The sequence below is a fragment of the Saimiri boliviensis genome, chromosome 10 (genome assembly GCF_048565385.1).
Source record: "Saimiri boliviensis isolate mSaiBol1 chromosome 10, mSaiBol1.pri, whole genome shotgun sequence".
NCBI lineage: Eukaryota > Metazoa > Chordata > Mammalia > Primates > Cebidae > Saimiri > Saimiri boliviensis.
The window spans coordinates 17,984,378-18,002,717 of record NC_133458.1 but is presented as its reverse complement, the minus strand read 5'-3'; the positions used below and the strand labels follow the sequence as shown (position 1 = coordinate 18,002,717).

The 18,340-nt window shown below is 49.3% G+C and overlaps 1 protein-coding gene across 9 annotated transcripts in view; it reads right to left on the bottom strand.

Moving 5' to 3' along the window:
* The window catches only part of HIPK2 (homeodomain interacting protein kinase 2), a 217,894-nt gene that overhangs the window by 68,836 nt on the left and 130,718 nt on the right, over positions 1 to 18,340 (bottom strand). For all 9 annotated transcript variants that reach the window (XM_039472635.2, XM_039472638.2, XM_039472634.2 and 6 more), the window contains one exon: positions 255 to 378. In XM_039472635.2, the coding sequence (XP_039328569.1) occupies positions 255 to 378 (124 nt within the window). The remainder of the gene's footprint in view (positions 1 to 254; positions 379 to 18,340) is intronic.

Genomic DNA, 18,340 nt, shown 5'->3' with positions numbered 1-18,340 from the left:
TAATGGCTCTGCTGGCTTTGAGAAAAATGAAAATGACAATATTTTAGGGAAAGAAAGAAGTTAACAAAAAGAAGAAAAAGGGGAAAGAGAAAGGAATAAAGAAAAAATAGCAAGGTTAAGGGAGGCAAGGTTTGGGAGACAACGTGGCATTCCAGAATCCGGTCCATCTGTCATGTAATCAATGAAATGCAAATCCAGGCTGTTTTCCAGATGAAGAATGAAGTCTCGTGAATATCGGTGTCATCCGGACCCACCTGATCATACTCTGAAGCTCCTGGATATAGCGGCCAACCCAGGAACAGTTCTGCAATGACACAGCCCAGGGACCACATGTCAATTGCCTCACAAAATGGTAAACCAAGGATGATCTCAGGGGCCCTGAAAGGAAGAATAGAAGAAACTGTCAGCAGGTTGGAAATGCAGGCAGCTGTTTCTATATGAACACTATCTTTCAAACCTGGGGTACCATTACTGACCCCTCCTCGGAAGGGCCTGTGGCTCTTAGGAGAGGCACGGTGCTACAACAATCCTTCCATTCTTTGGCTTGGTCCCCTCCATGAGGGGTTTCACCTTGTTGATCAGGGTGGTTTTGAACTCCTGACCTCAGGTGATGCACCCACCTTGGCCTCTCAAAGTGCTGGCATTACAGGCGTGAGCCACCACACCTGGCCTGCCAATTATCCTTTCTTAAAAATTTACAACACACTTTCTTAAGGAAATATTGCTATTTTTTTTATTGGGTTCTAAAAAGCTAATCTCTTTAAAAGTTATCTAATGTTATAGTTACAGAACCACATGCATCAGTACAGAATCTGGCATCAACTAGGATTCCAGCATAAACTCCATCAATAACCTGTTCCTGAATGTAGTTCTGCCCCTTCAAGGAAATCACCTAAACCCCAACAGAACATTTCCCAAGGAGTTGGTAATCAACATGAAAGAGACCACCCAGGTACATCTTCCTTTCTAAGAATTTGTCATGATTAGGTAGGGGTATGTTTTGGACAAAACCAGGCTCAAAGTCTGAGTTATGGACACAGCTTATCTTTTTAAAAATAGTATGTCTCAAGGCCAGGTACAGTAGCTTATGCCTGTAATCCCAGCCCTTTGGGAGGCCGAGGCAGGTGGATTGTTGAACCCAGGAGTTCAAGATCAGCCTGGGCAACATGGCGAAACCCTATCTCTACCAAAAACAAACAACCCCCCCCCCCAAATTAGCAGGGGGTGTTGGTGCATGCCTGTAGTCCCAGGTACCTGGGAGGCTGAGGTGGGAGGATTGCTTGGACCCAGGAGGCAGAGGCTGCAGTGAGCTGAGATTGCACCTCTGTACTCTAGCCTGTGAGACAGAGATAGACTCTGTCTCAAAATAATAATAATAATAATAATAATGTGGCTCAAGGCATTCTGCTGATAATGAAATGCATTAGGCTGACTTTTGTCTTCTCTATAAATTTTCCACTTGACTAAGCAATGCTAGAAGAGGCGACTTTCCCACCCTTTCTGCAGGCTAGAGTGGGCGTGAAGGGAGCTGGGGAGACTTTTCTGTTGGTTACCTTTCACCCACCTAGCACGAGAGTGGGGAGGAAGGGGGTGATCAGAAAAACCCCCACTGGTCTTGGATCTCCTAGCTGAATTTTTCTCTGCTGAAAAACACCTCCTCTTCCCCCTTTGAATTTGTTCTCATTGCTCATCTTTTTTCTTTATATAATAGTATTGAAAAGAACAAAACAAACAAAACCCAAAAATGTCTTATTACAAAGTGTTGATTTTTCACATGTAAAATGGAGTTTGGCCAGGCATGGTGGCTCGTGCCTGTAATGCCAGCACTTGGGGGGGTTGAGGTGGGTGGACTGCTCGATCCCAGGAGTTTCAGACCAGCCTGGGCAACATAGTGAGACTGTGCGTCTTAAAAAAAAAAAAAAAAAGAAAGAAAGAAAGAAAGAAAAGAAAAGAAAAAAAAAAAAAAGCTGGCACAGTGGCTCACACCTGTAATCCCAGCACTTTGGGAGGCCAAGATGCGAGGGTCACTTGAGGTCAGGAGTTGCGGAGATAAGCCTAGCCAACATGGTGAAATGCCATCTCTACTAAAAATACAAAAATTAGCTGGGCGTGGTGGCACATGTCTATAATCCCAGCTACTCAGGAGGCTGAGGCATGAGAATTGCTTGAACCAGGAGGCAGAGGGTGCAGTGAGCTGGGATAGCACCACTGCATTCCAGCCAGGGTGACAGTGACTCCGTCACAAAAAGGGAAAATAAAAATCAGCCAGGCATGGAGGTGTGAACCTGTGGTCCCAGCTACTTGGGAGGCTGAAGTGGGAGAACTGCTTGAGCCCAGGAGTTTGAGGCTGCAGTGAGCCATGATTTGCACCATTGCACTCCAGCCTGGTGACAGAGCAAGACTCTGTCTCAAAAAGAGAGAGAAAAAAAGAGTTTATTGCTTTCCTCAGAACTGGAGACTGGGAACTGGCTACCGGGTGCTTCTAGAGTGCCAGCCACGGTTGCTGGTCTGGGCAGCAAGAAGGAGTGACCACAGCAGGGAGGAGCGAGTTGCCTTGGTGCTATTTAGTGAGCCTTCCGTTGTCCCCGTCCCTCGCTGCTGGGCATCTTCAGCTGCCAGTGTTCTGCTTGGCACTGTACCCCCTCTCTGGCCTTTGTCTCCTTTGGTCCCCACACTGGACTGTGTGTGGAGGGTCAGGGGCCACTCTTACCCACTGGCACTGATGAGCTGGGGATGCCTGTGCTGGCTCCATGACGTGTCTCTGCTGCACCCTCCTCTTTCATGTAACCACGAGCCTGCCACCTGCGTCAGGGCTGCCCACACACCAGGGCCTCCAGGTTCACTCCTCATTGTATGTAACTGATGAGATTACTGCCAGATTGCCACTAGCAGTGCCTTTAGAGATAGTTTCAGTTTACTTAAAAAAATCACATCCCTTAGAAAAGACGGGAATTTTTTTTTTTTTTTTTTTGAGATAGAGTCTCGCTCTGTTGCCCAGGCTGGAGCACAGTGGCATGATCTTGGCTCACTATAACCTCCGCCTCCCGGGTTCAAGTGATTCTCATGCCTCAGCCTCCCAAGTAGCTAGGATTACAGGTGCCCACCAGCATGCCTGGCTAATTTTTGTATTTTCAGTAGAGATGGGGTTTCACCATGTTGGCCAGGGTGGTCTTGAACTCCTGATCTCAAGTGATCTGCCCGCCTCAGCCTCCCACAGGGCTGGGATTACAGGTGGGAATCACCACACCCAGCCCAAAAGGAAGGGAATATCTGAAAAGAACATTACCAAAAAAAGTATTAGGGTGTCAGAACCTGCTTTTCTTTCTGCCCTCCCTGTTCTGGAGTCAGGGGTGGCCTCCTGCCTCCTCTCACGTGGATCCAGGCCTCTTGGTGGGAGGAGAGTTCTGGCCTGGACTTGCTGGCTTAAGGATCACATGCATCCTCACCTCTGCCCCCACATTCCTGTCACCTGGCTCCGTGGCTGGCCCCTGCCCTCTTGCAGCCTGATGTTTGGATGTTGGCCACTCAAGTCTTAGGAAGAGGCCAGTCTAGTCCCAGGGGACGTCTCTGAACCTGACTATGGGCCTGCCCTTCCTGTCAGGTTAGTTACCTGATTCTTATGGCCCAGAGGCTGTTCCTAACCCACGGAAACCTCGTTTTTCAGTTTCTGTTCCCCGGTGAGTAACAAGGCAGACTGCAACAACTAAAACGGCCACACAAAGGCACTTTAATGATGTTCTTTAGCAGGAAACACCAGACATAGATTTTGACGACTGACATGACACAGACAGGGCCTGTGACAACTGCTTGTAGTCCAACAAGAAAACGAAACCGCAGCCATTCGTGGCACCATGATACGTGCGGCAGAATGTTCCTGCTGTGACCAAGAACCAATGCCCAGGCATCTGGCTAGGTGGCTGGGGGACAGTACTGTCCTTGAAGTCCTCCGATGCTGGAAACGCCACGTCAAAGCACACAGGACAACTCAAGTCGAATACACAACGCGTGTCACAGAAACACACAGACATAAAAAACGAGCCGACACAGCACAACACATGCTCTAGCGGCTCCCACGTTAGAAAACAAAGCAGAACGCAAGAACAAAACAGACCAAAAAAAAAAAAAAAAAAAAAGCCCCAAACACAAACCCTTCCTAATCCCTTCATCCCCGCACAGCTGCCCCTCTCGTTCTCGGCTCCCCTTCAAGGCCCACTCTCCAGAGAGCCGTCTCCCCGCGGCTCCCACCTCTTCACCTCGAATCAATGTCTCAGCCTCCTCTAATTGGAGTCAGACACCCTGTGCCACTGACGTGCTGCACTTGTTGAGATCAGTGGTGATCTCCACGCTGTCACATCTGTTGATCAACTCCTTAGCTCTGTGACCTGGGAGCTGCATTTCTTTCACACGGTGACCATTCCTTCCTGTCCTGAAACACTTGTTCTTGGTTTCATGATGCCGCACGCTGCCGCTGTCTGTCCCGCCTCTCTGCCTGTGGCCTGCCCATTTCCTCTGGAAGGCCACTCTCTTCTACCCAACTGCTGTGTGCTGGCCAAGTCCCGGGCTCCTGCCTCTTCTCTCCTTCCACCCCTGCCCTAGCTAATTGTTATGGGTTGAATTGTGTCCCCAAGAAAGGTATGTTGAACTCTTAATTCCTGGCACCTCACCATGTGACTTTATTTAGGAATGGAGCTGTTGCAGATGTAATTAGCTAAGATGAGGTCATACTGGAGTAGGTGGCCCCAGTCCAATGTGACTCGCATCTGTGTAAGAGGGAAATCTGGACATAGTTACCGACACGGCAGTAAAATGGTCATGTGAAAAGGGAGGAGGAGATTGGAGTGATACTGCCACAAGCCAAGAACACCTGGAGCCACCAGTGGAGGGAAGAGACAAGGAAGGCTCCGCCCCTACCGCCTTCCGAGGGAGCATGGCCCTGCTGCACCTTGATTTTGGATGTCCAGTCTCTAGAATTACAAGAAAATAGAAGTGGGTTGTTTTAAACCAGATGTTTTGCGGTACCTGTTTCAGCAGCCCTAGGAATCTGACACAGTCATCTTACTCTCTCCACGGATTTAAATTCCATTTGTATTTCCAGGTTTGTCTCCATCTTGGAGTTCTCCTTCCGGCTCTAGATTTAGGTTCTGGAAGCCTAGTATTGCCTCTGGAATGTCTCACAGTCATCTCCAATTCCACATGTCTAGAAGGGAACTCTTCTCTGATCCCCCCTCTCTAAACATATGCCTTCTGCTGTCCTCATTTTATGAAATGGAATCGACACCCTCCAGCGGCTTAGCCAGAGATCTGGGGAAGATCTTTGATTCCTTGCTCTCCCTTCATCCCCGTCATCTATCCACTAACATGGCCAGCTCCAAAGTCTCAAGTCTCCACCCCTCCTGCCACAGCAGTGGCGCTGACCACCCCGGCGTCACCTGGAGCTTCCACTGCAGCCTCTCCTCTGCCTTCCTCCCGCCCACTTCTTCCATGGCAGCCACAGGAAACAGATGGCGCCGCGCCTTGCTGTAAACCTTCAGGGACTCCCCACTGGACTTGGAATGAAATCTAAACCCCTCCACGGCCATGGGGCCTCCAGGATTGGGACCCTGCCCACCTCTCCACCCATCACTGCCAACCACTCTCCTTGGGCTCCAGGCCCATCGGTTTCCTTTCCATTTCCAAGAGTACCCGGAGCTCCTCTGGAGCTAGAGTCTTCATGGGATGCTGTTGCTTCTGCCTTAAATGCTCTCCCTGCTGGCTGTCACATGGCTGCCTCCTTCTCATCCCTCAAATCTCAGCTCAACTGTCACGCTACAGACGGGCCTCCCTTGACAGCAGTTAGTCTTCATATATGGTGCCATAAATGCCACTTCACAGCACTTCCTTAATAACCTGCTCACTGTCTGTCTACCCTGACCAAGTCCGTGAGGGCAGCACAGGCATTTGGTAGCCACTCAATAAGCATTTGCTGATCAAATAAACCTTTATTAAATACAAGCAAGTGCCAAAATATGTGATTAAGACAAAGCTCTAGGGCAGTGCAGGCAGAAAAGAGTAGAAGGGCTGAATCGTTATGAAGCAATCAAGGCTTGGGCAGGAAGGGGCAGGTGTAGCCCAAGGAACGGCAGAAGCTGAGGCCCAGAGAGGGGCACAAGCGTCCGGCTCACGCTCACCTGTGCGGGGCAGACAGCAGGAGAGCCGAGGACAGCTACTTGCAGGTGGCTCACAGAAGAATGACAGCAAAAATGACAGAGAGGAGGAGCAGGAGGGCTGGAAGTGGCACCTGAGTCTTGCAGGGTTAGAACTTGGGACCTCTCTTATTTTATGGCCATCGTCATTACTAAGCCCTCGAGGGCCCACAGCTTAGCTCTCATATTGAAGCCTTTACCCCGCGCCGTCCCACTGCAACACGCTAAACCACGTCTTCTCCCATCTAGGCCTCACTACAACTGCCGGCTGCTCTCTCGCCTTCGGTTTCAACCTCTTCCATCCACTCTGAATCCCTTTCCCATCCCTCAGGGTGCCAGCCTTTTCTCTGCACTCATGAGCCATATTTCGGATGCAGCCTGCCCCCCTACCACCCCTTTCCGTTCAAACAGAAACTGCCCACTGTCTCTATGCTGGCTCTACCAGGTGATAAGCATACAAAGGTCAGTGACATACTGAGACCACATTGGTCCAATAAATACTAACTGAGCACCCACTGGCCCCACAGAACCACCTTAAAGAATTTCCTCATTGCTCTTTTGGGATATCAAAAATACTTGAAACATATATATGAAGTGTCAGACAAAATCTGCACCTAAGAAAGAGGACTCATGCCTTTCCAGCATTTCCAAATCAAGCCACTAAACATTCTTGTTCTGGAGAACCAGAGTCAATAATTGCCATTTTTGACACATAAATACATCTGCATATCTGCCCCTACTTATACCTCCTGGAGTGCATCTCACTCGATCCTCAGGCTGGCACAGAGAAGCTGCTCTGTAAACAGCTGCTCAAGACGCAGCCCATAAACCCTTGAGCAAGGAAGGTACTTCCCCAGCTGGTGCCTGGGAATCTTTGGGGACTTCAGACCATTTTTCCTGTGACCTGATCTTGCAGAGGCCTTGCCCACCTGCTCTGCTACTCTACAAGGCTCTGAGGTCCTAGAAGTTCAAAGTCAAGTCTAAAATCTGTTTCTTTTCATCCAGCCCGCCTGAAGCAGGTTGGGTGGTTACTAACGTGTGCTTAGTCTTCAGGGAAGCTCATTCTTAGGGATGGTCCTTGGGAGCCAGAATTTGTTTCAAGCTGTCCTCATTCACGTATTAGAATATTCAACCACTATTTACTAAGTGTTTCCCCGTGCCAGGTACTGTGCTGGATGCTAAAGATCAAAAAGTAATCCAAACCTCGCGGCTCCTCCAGGAGTTCACTGTCCAGCCAAGGCAGCAGCATACGACAGCTGACATACAGTGTGTGAAGTGTGTATGCAGTACGTAAAGGAGGGGCGCATTGAGGAGGAGAGGCAAAGCAGGATGGGCTTCCCATGAGGGGTCTGAGCGGAGCCTGTAAGTGGCCAGGCGGGGGTGGCCACCACATGCAGGGCAGCGCGAGTCCCCCGACCCCCATGTCTCTGCTGTATCTCCAGTGCCTAGCACGCAGCCTGAGCGTATAGGTGCTCCATACACATTTGTAGAAGGAATGAATCTATGCCAAGTGCACACCCCCAGCAGTTGCCAGTTTTCCCCAGAGCTGGCAATGCCACCTGTCAATACCTCCTATGTCTGAGGCAGACAGCTTGGCCTTTTTGTTTCAGAGTTTACATGGGTTTTTGGGTTGATCATCACATTCTTGCTTCCATGGGGCTTGTTTCTGTTCTTGGTTTGGTTTCGGTCAGGTAGGGCTGCTTCCTGAATGCTGTGAGTGAGCATCTCCGGGTTCTGTGACGACTGAGGTCTCATCTGCTGCTCCCCACCTTCCCTGCTACAGCTCCACCCCATGGAACCATCTTAAAGAATCGCCTCACGACTATTTTGGGACATCCAAAATACTTTAAACACACATGAAGTGTCAGACAAAATCTACACCTAAGAAAGAGGGAGATGATTTATTTCCAACATTCTCATAGCAAGATACTCAAAATTCTATTTTTCTATAGAAAGAGAAAAAAACAACTGTCATTTCGGACACCATCAATATGGAAACTTGGGTAATTTAACCCCACTCGCTCTCTGGACTGCAAACACTGAGAAGCGTGCCCAGGTAATGTCCAGCTCAAGTGACCCTGCAGGGGAACGGCCAACAATGGAGGTGTGGAGGCTGTAGAAGTGAAGAGGGCCCGGCCCACACTTGGGATCCCAGTGTTCATGGGGTCGAATCCCAGCCCTGTCAGGTACTGGCTGTGTACCCACTCCTGGGTAATGGTATGAGGATTAGGCTAAACAGAGCATCACCTTGCATAGGGCTGGCATAGAGTAGGCAGCCAAACAATGCTAAATCACTTATCCATAATACGTCTAAGTCCTTATTTTTTTTCTTTTTGAGACAGGGTCTTGCTCTGTTGTCCAGGCTGGAGTGCAGTGGCACGATCATGGTTCACCGCAACCTCCGTCTCCTGGGCTCAAGCAGTTCTCCCTCCTCAGCTTCCTGAGAAGCTGGGACCACAGGCACACACCACCACACCCAGAAAATTTTTGTATTTTATGGTAGAGATGGGATTTCAACCACGTTGCTGAGGCTGTTCTTGAGCTCCTGAGCTCAAGCAGTCCTCCTTCCTCAGCCTCCCAAAGTTCTGGGATTACGGGTGTGAGCCACTGCACCCAGCTTCCTTATTTTTTAAAGTCACTTTCTTTCTGATACAGAACATTCTGTTGAAATATATTAAAGCATATGTACTAAACAACTGTTTCATTTATTTACATAAAAAGGTGTAAAGATTAATATAACCAACAATGAAGTACCTATCACCTAGATTTAGAAATAAAACTCCCTGGCTGGGCGCGGTGGCTCACGCCTGTAATCCCAGCACTTTGGGTGGTTGAGGCGGGTGGATCACTTGAGGTCAGGGGTTTGAGACAATCCTGGCCAACATGGTGAAATCCCGTCTCTACTAAAAAATACAAAAGTTAGCCGGGCGTGGTGGTGCAAGCCTGTAGTCCCAGCTACCTCAGGAAACTGAGAAAGAAGAATTGCTTGAACCTGGGAGGCGGAGGTTGCAGTGAGCTGAGATCGTGCCACTGCACTCCAGCCTGGGTGACAGAGTGAGACTCCGTCTCAAAACAAACAAACAAACAAAAACCCCAAAAAACAAAAAACCCAACAAGAAAGGAAGGAAAAAAAAAAAAAAAAGAAGAAAGAAAACTTACTATCCACAATCTTCTTGTTTTTTCCTTGTGTAGAGAAATATGACCCTAACCTGGTGTCTGTTTTATATGATCTTACAGGAGTGCTGGGTACATGCAGTGCACTAAGCAATGAGGACTGAAAAGACAGCCCTCGGGCTGCTCCGAGTCCTAACTGTGTGCCAGGCTGGAGGTCAGAGTGATGGCCAGGGACACAGCCCGGGGAATAGGCTTGGGAGGGTGCTCCCGTGTGTCTGTGGACCCCGGCAGGCAGAGTCAACAACTATTACTGTGTCCGCTCATAGTGTCAGAGGCAACAGAGGGCGCAGGACTCAGGGTATAATCCCTTGCTCACCCCAAACACTTTGGTCAAGCCTGAGACCAGAGTCAATGTCTTGCTCATTTACACAGTTCACTGATAAAATAAGAGCAGGGTTCACTGCCACTCCCAACTTGGGCAATAAATCTGCAACTCTAATCGGAGCGCACAGGCAGAGCTGTGCATTTCTGGAAAAATGTTACTCAATTTCTCCGAGTTTTTATTTCACCATCTATAAAATGTGATTATCAATCTCGCTTTTTCTCTTGTCTCTACAGCAGCTTATGAAGATAAATTATGGCTGGCAGAATTATAAAGCAGTTTGAACTCCCTGGAAGCACGACACTCTATTAGTCCATGGTATTTTATAATCACTGATATTATAAGGTGTACTTGAATTGAACTGCAGTGAAAAAGCCTGTTCCCACAAATATATGTAGATTGAAAGTAACCTCAGGATGGCTGGGGCAGAAGCAATCAAAATGTAAAATTGTATTTCAGATGGGTTGTTAAATCTTATGTTTCCACTGCAAAAATAAGGAGACTTGCATTGCTGTCTTGGGCTCTGAGCCCCTGTTTGAGCCGGTGTCTGGGAGTGGGAGGCGAGGGATTACAGTGAAGCAGCCCAGGACCCGAAAAACAGGGGCAGAGATCTGAAGAGCAGGGAGGAGGAGGAAGAGGAGGAGGAGGAGGAAGAGGAGGAGGAGGAGGAAGAGGAGGAGGAGGAGGAAGAGAAGGAGGCAGAGGAGGAAGAGAATGAGGAGGAGGAAGAGGAGGAGGAAGAGGAGGAGGAAGAGGAGGAGGAAGAGGAGGAGGAAGAGAATGAGGAGGAGGAGGAAGAGGAGGAGGAGGAGGAAGAGAATGAGGAGGAGGAGGAAGAGGAGGAGGAAGAGGAGGAGGAAGAGGAGGAGGAAGAGGAGGAAGAGAATGAGGAGGAGGAGGAAGAGGAGGAGGAGGAGGAAGAGAATGAGGAGGAGGAGGAAGAGGAGGAGGAAGAGGAGGAGGAAGAGGAGGAGGAAGAGGAGGAGGAAGAGGAGGAGGAAGAGGAGGAGGAAGAGGAGGAGGAGGAGGAAGAGAAGGTGGAAGGGGAAGAGGAGGAAGAGGAGGAGGAAAGGAGGAGGAGGAGGAGAAGGAGGAAGAGGAGGAGGTGGCAGGGAGGCTACTTAGAGGAACTGGAGCCAGAGGTAGGAGAGAGCTGCACAGAAGACAGCAGAAAGGCAACAGCTGGAGAGCACCTCGAGGCGGCCGCGTGGAGAGACCACAAGCCCTGTGACCACAGGCGAGCCTGCCGGGAAAACAGGGCAGCCTCCCCACAGGATGAATCCACACTATGCCTGGGGGGGATCCAGAAGGTCCCAGTGGAGATGTAGATGGCAATCGAGGTGAGCTAATCCCAGGCCAACCTGTGAGTTGATTCTGAAAAAGACAGCTTCCTAGGCAAAGAGACCTTCCAAGAGATCGCAGAGACATAGCTTTGTCTTTGATTACGGTGCTAGGTAGACAAGCAAAAGGAAAATGGGACCCAGAGGTGAAGCTCTAGGAGCAAAACACCGGGGGAGGTTGACCAGGTGCCCACCCATTGTGCTGGCTTCCACGGGGCCCAGCCGAACACCGTGGACCCCAAGATCTCTGTACTCTCTGCGGCAGGGTGCTTTTGCCTGATTATCAGCTGAAGAAATTAGGGTGGGTAGCTGCTGCAAGGGAACAGGGCTCTGACTCCAAAAGGAGAGCTGGGGGCACAGACGCCCCACTCAAACTTCTGGCTGTTTGGAGCTTGACGTGACGCATGCAGCACCTTTGTTGCAGAGGTGTTCCACCTGGGGGCCGCTGCCGATGTCCATAAAACTGAGGATCATCTCAGACCCTCACTGTATTTTCAGCTGTCACCAACAGAAGTGCTCAAGGCTTCAGGACGAACCCTCATCTCCATATGGAGGTTGACACGATTGCAGTTTGGTCTAGATGCTGCCATCATTCTCATGCCACACTTGGACAGCATCCTAAAGGATGCCAGCTTCCTTGATTCGACTGGCCATTCCCTGGATAATGTTAGAATCAGAGGGGCGGTTTTTTCTATTCATATTGGCAGCGAATATCTTGGCTCTGAATATGTACTAAATGCGCGCGCGCACACACACACACACACACACACACACACACATTTTTCACGCTGATCCTTTGTTCCTAGTTCTGCTTCAACTCTGTTAAGTGTAGCACCAAAATCTAACTCACTTGCTTACATGCCAGAGGAGAAGGTTGTATCTGCAACTTAAACGAAAGAATCTCCAAAGGCTTCTGGTGATGTCGGTGTGAACTGGAAACCAGTTCTCAGATGTCCAGGGAACGCTGGCCTCTAAATTTGTGGTGATGTGCTTGTGTATGTAACCAGAGTGAAGAGATTACAGCCAGGGCCGTGGACCCACCTAAGTGATATTGACTCGACTTGGTGAACTAAGAAAAGCAAGAAGGGAAGAGAAGAGAAGAAAAGAAAGAAAACTATAAATGGTAGTGTCAGTGAGGAATGTTCCTAGAAGAACCAGCTCGGACTCCATGATGGGTCATTTCAAAGGTACGCTTGCTGCCCTGTGACTCCTGTGACCCTCATCCTCCTGACACATGCTGTGCCTGCTCTGCCCATCTCTGGCGTGGGTGGCCCAGTATTCCCCAATCTGGTCTCTGGTGGCTTTACCATGAAGCCCTGAGTTGCAGGAGAAAGCCTGTTCCAGCCTCCTAGCACTCTACTGGACTACAGTGTCACCAGGCCAGGCTTTATGCTTGGTGACTTTTGCCCAAGAATGTGCTCAACAAATGTTTGCAGAAGCACCTATAAGCCAGAGAAATGGAATTACGCGTCTCTGCAGGTGCCTACCTATGTAATCTTTTCACATGTATACTGCTCAAGGCTCTTTTTAAACATTTTATCTTATTTTTTTTTAATTATGAAAGAGAATACATATACAAAGAAGTATACAACAAAAATGTACACCTTAACAACTTATCGGAAAACAAAGACCAGTGTCACTACCAGCCAGGTGAAGAAACAGAGCACCGTCAGCATCACCAAGGCCCTCTCGGATTTCCTCCCATCCACTGTCCCTCCTCCCCAAAGGGGCTCTGAAGGCGGCATGTGTGGGAGGTGACACAAAAGCCCAGGTGTGGGTGCGCATCGGTGGAGCGGACCCCACGCCTCTGTTGTGCTCTGCGGCTGTGCACAGATGAGGCTTCTGACCAGGTGAGCACAGAGGCCTGAGGCCAGGAATCCTAACACGGAGGCTGAGAAAGGAGCCGGGCCTCGGCCATTCTTTTACGATGGTCCTTTTCATGGATCCTTTTGTTGATTTTCTTCGGATTTGTTGCTAGCCTGTTCACTGCAGCCGAGGGTTGAAACTGGGCATTTAGAGCTTTGCTGGGAAGGCTGCTGATTCTGGGAAGGCCTAAACCAAGTCCCACTATGGCCTGCTCTCACCTTTCAGCTTTCTGGGGCCACCCCTCTTTTCTCTGCTCTGGGCAAGGAATTTGCAATTTCAGTTCCTGTGGATCAATTGCATGTGGCATCTTCACTTTATTCAGCCTGGTGTTGTTACCCACTCACAGTGATCATGAGCTGTGAGGCTGGGGAAAAGCTGGCCTCTTCCACACTAACCTGTTAATTCAAAGTTCACCCTCTACTCTAGATAAATATGTGAAACTTTGCTGATTGAAATGCAGAACTTCTCATTGCTTCAACATTTAGCTTTGTGGTTCATGGTGAGTACTCAGTAAGTGTTTGTTGGATGAATGAATGAACCAACAACGGGCAGAGGAAGCTGCTTTCCTTTCCAGGGTTCCCTGTGCCTGCACTGGAGAAGCCCCGAATCAACTCTCGGATGAGGGACTGTGCCACAGACAGGTCATCTTTGGGGTATTTTCCTTCCTTACAGCACCATCTGATCATGTGGCTTGTGGAGCTAAGTCACAGTCAGTCTTTATGGCTGATAGTCTGGGATACAAGACAGAAATGTGCTCCTTCTTTGAAGGGGAGATACATTCAGTGTCACCAACCAGAGATACACCAATTAAGAGACCAGAGGACAGAAACTTGAGCAATGAAAAGGAATCCACTGAGTAAAAATGGCAAACACAAGTTAGAGAGTGAATTTCCACTGCAGTCTCATGGATATTCCAACAAGATAGGTATCATCTGAGGGGGTCTCACTCTCTGCATGGTGCGTTAGGTGGAAAACTACCGAAAAAGCAGGGCCGAAACTCACTCATACCCTACCCTAAGCAAGTGTTCAGATAAAGCCACTACTCCTGGCCGACGGAGTAGGCTCTGATCCTGTAAGTACAGGACGCAGTCTGACTCCAAGGAGGGGTGGGGAGAGCGGAGCCAGGTGGATGAGGTGGGCCTTGCTCTCCGGAGACGTGCACACCATCAAAGCAGAAAAGGACTCACGAGGGTACGTGTTTTAACCCAATTCTAGAGCAGGAAGCATCCACAGAGTCAGTGTGGCCATGCCCGTCTGCTCACAGCACACCTGGGGAGGACCTGCTGGGGTCCGGACCACAGCGAGCTCTCACGGTGCCTGGTTGGCTGCTCCAGCAGGAGTTAGGAATAGGAAGACCTTGCCAGACAAAATGGGCATAGACTCCGGGTCTCCAGCTAAGGGCAGCTTACTCAGGGAAAAACCTTCCAACACTCAGCTTTTCCTAAAGGAGCTGAAAAAGAACAAACCATATACCAAACCAAAGTTTGGGTCACGCAGGAAATACTAAGCTGGCTCTTTACACCTCCCACTAGGGGGCGCTGAAGTGCAGGAGACAGGGGATGCGATCCACAGGGTAAGGGAATACCATGTAATGCTAGCACTTTGAAAAGCCAAGGCAGAAGGATCACTTGAGGCCAGGAGTTCAAGGGCAGCCTGGGCAATATAGTAAGACCTCATCACTCAAAAAAAAAAAAAAAAAAAAAAAAAGCCTGGCGTGGTGGTGCACACCTGTAGTTCTGGGTACTCAGGAGGTTCAGGTAAATAAGCCTGGGAAGTCAAGGCCGCAGTGAGCTGTGATCATGCCACTGCACTCCTTCCTGCCTGGGTGACAGAGTAAGACCTTGTCCCTCAAAAAAAAAAAAAAAAAAAAGGAAGAAAAGGAAGATGTTCAGATGAGGATACCACTGCTCCATCTTCATCCTCTCATAAACCGGTTTTCTTATCCTAACAATGGGGCCTCTTTGTAATCTAAGAGCCGAGACTCTCCTACAATGCCTTTGGAATGGAGCAACATTCAGCAAAAGAGATGAGAATGTTCATTTTGTTCTCATGAGCCCCAAGCACCACTCCAGCCAACTGAGCTAACCAGCCTGTGGAATCAGGGAGCTGTCACACGCTAGCTGGGGCTTCAGGTGGAGAAGGGAAGAAAGGGAGGCAGGAAGAAGGGAGGGAGGGACTCTTGAGGCAAGCCAGAGAAGAAAGAGTGAGGGGCAGTGAGGCAGCACCCAAGACTCCTGGCGGTCAGGACTCTGTCGCTGGGCACACCCAGGCTTCCCCTCTGTACCCCTGTCAGTGACCCTGTGGAAAGAGCATCTCCCGGGGCTCTCATGGAAATCCTTCGAGGCTTTCTACGAAAACTTTACCTGCTCTAGCACCCCCTGCTGACTGAAACTCTCCTGTGCTCTATTCTTACAACGCTAATTACGGATCTACTTCCAGTCAGCTCTTTCGCTCATCCTTGCACGGATAGTTTGCTGTTTTTTAATGAGAATCATCTATTATCAGCTCCTAGACTGGAAGCATCCCGAGGCCATGGCCAGTGCATGACTGATCTCTGTACACCTCACAGCACCCAGCATAGAGCCTTGTCTACCACGGTAAGAGGGTAGGTGTCTGCAGATACTGGGCGTCATCGTTCGCACTCATGAGCTAGAAGAGGCTGTGGTTTCATTATCTTCTTTCCTACTGCCAAGCACTGTGCCAAGAACAGTAAATACCCAATACGCAGATGTTTGCTGAACTGAGTAGCTGACTGTGTGAAGAAGAAGCGAAAACTGGGATTTCTTACTGTTTATTTACTCTCAAGGAAATAAGTGGTAGAGAGTGAGCTCTTCTAGATCTTCTCTGATAATAGGGATTTCAGTGGTGAAGTCTGAATAGAAACCTATAAAGCCCTAATTTTTAATAGGGTGTGTGTGTGTGTGTGTGTGTGTGTGTGTGTGTATAGATGCTGAGGAATAATGGGTGAAAGTGGGTAACAAAGGAGATACTATTTATCCACCTGAAGAAGAAGAGAGAATAGGTGGAGACAGGAAGGAGGCAGCTAGGGAAATTTGGAAAATTCTATTTAAAAAAAAAACACCCATAAGCAATTAAACCCATAAAGAAACCTGTGAGATGTTTGAAAGAATGACAGTGATCATCGGTGTGAGCCGCCTAGTTTCTTTTTTGCCAGGAAGAAAAGTTTTGTGGCATCACTGGAAATCAGCGACCGCCTCCCGGGCAGGCCTGTCTGGAGTGTCAGCTGTGTAAGTAGGTCTTTGCATGGATGTATTTCGGCTTGTCCTGGATTCCCCCAAGAGATCAAAAGTTCCTGGAGGAGACAGAACCAATATTTGCTTCCCAAGGAAGTGCTGCGCTGGCGCACAGCTCAGGGTGAAGGTGCACATGGCAGGGGATAAATCAACGTGAACCAGCAACATGGAGCCCACCAAGTTCCCTCCCCGGGCTGAAAGGCTCTGGCAGAACTGTCTAGTTCCTCTTCATTTGGCCTCAAAAAGGGTACGTTTTTCAAAAAACAAAACAACCCCACACGCCCCAAAAGATTCAAGCTGAGATTCAGTTTTGAGGCTAGGTGAACAATTCTGCCTAACTCTTTAGTAATTCTTGCCTGTGTGAAGATCACACAGAAGCCTTCTCTCTTCCCTCTTCTGGGTTTCCCCGACTGTCCAGAAGTTGATAGACTTCAGACGATCACAGAACCCGAAGTTAGAGGCCATCCCGAGGGAGTCACAGTTCAGACCAGGAAATCAATAGCGCCAGAGAGAAGCGCGGAGGGAGACGATGCGGAGGCTTTCGGGCTGCACAGTCGAAAGGCTGAGGAAGGGAACACGGCACAGTCCCCAGCCTTGTTATTTTCGACCCCTTGCGATTGTATCGATAGCTTAATGTGAGTGAGCATCGTTCCAGCCTGCGCCTTCACATCTGGTTACGACGATCCTATTCTGCAAGCCGGAGCTTCCTCCCGAGCCACAACGCTCCCCACACGTCCCATCACCACGGAGGATCGGAGGACCGCTCTCGGGACGGTCTTGCTTGGCGGCGGCGGGCGGAGCAGAGGGAGGGAAAGGGTCCTGCGGCTTATTTTTCCCTTTCCCCGTACGTATTGTGTTTAAGGTGGACAAATATTTGTGTAGTCTGTATTTACCATTAATACTGGGCTAAAGTCATTAGTGATTCGATTTTTCTATGGGAAGAAGCAAAGCATGGGGCGGGTGGAGGGGGAAGCAAAACCCCAAACGGAAGAACAGAAACTCTGAGAGCTGGCGTCTGAAGGTATTATTCACAAACAATATGGGAAAAAGGCAGCACTGTATTTCCTCTGTTCCTCTAAGGGGAAGTTCAGAAAAAGGTCAGGAAGAGAACAATGCAGGCCATCTATCATAGCAGCCTCTAACCTAGAGGTGACTTGCCCACTGCAGCCTCATTTCTCAGTTCTGTAATTACCACCCCTCCCACAGATTGCACGCCGCGCCTATGAATTATGCATTTCATTTCCACCTCCCCACGCCCCGACTCGGTGACCACTGCCTCGGCGGGCGGGTGTGGCGGGTGGGCTGATGCAGGGCCCCTTTCCCCAGGTACCCGCGCAAATGTTACAAGGCCCCAGAGCCCCGGTGCACACCCGTGGATGCTGCTCGTGCTGACCTTCAGTTCCCAGCCTAAGGTTTTGTTTACTGAGCAAATAAGACTAGCTACCAGTAGGGATTTCCCTAGGGGAAAACACACTGGGCCACCTTTCCTTCCCCTTCACGTTTTTATTCAGGCACAATCTGGTTAAAATGAATACTGGCTGGGTGCGGTGGCTCACACCTGTAATCCCAGCACTTTGGGAGGCCGAGGCAGGCACATCACCTGAGGTCGGGAGATCGAGACCAGCCGGACCAACACACAGAAACCCCTCTCTACTACAAATACAAAATTACCTGGGCATGGTGGCACATGCCTGTAATCCCAGCTACTCAGGAGGCTGAGGTAGGAGAACTGCAGAGGCTGTGGCGAGCCAAGATGGTGCCATTGCACTCTAGCCTGGGCGACAGAGGGAGACTCCATTTCAAATATATATATATATATATATATATATATATATATATATATATATATATATATAAAGGGTGGTTTTGAAGGAGGCAAAGGTGACGTAGAGCTTGAGAGTGTGTGTATGTGTGTGTGTGTGTCCTGCTCTTTGAGTTGGAGGTGAACTGGAATGTCGGTTCCAGAAATGGATTCTGCGTCAAGAACGGGAGCAACCCCGTTCCTCCCTGTGTATGCCTCTGATAAACTGGTACCCCTCTCCTACCAATTCAGAGGGACCCAGAAAACTTCTGGGGTTACCTCACTTTACAAGTGCTACTAGTATACAAAAGCGGGGAATACCCTTTGTTCATGCTGATTTTCCATTCAAATCTTTACAAAGCATTAGGTTTAGCAGATAGGTTGGTTAGGGTTAGTTGCTC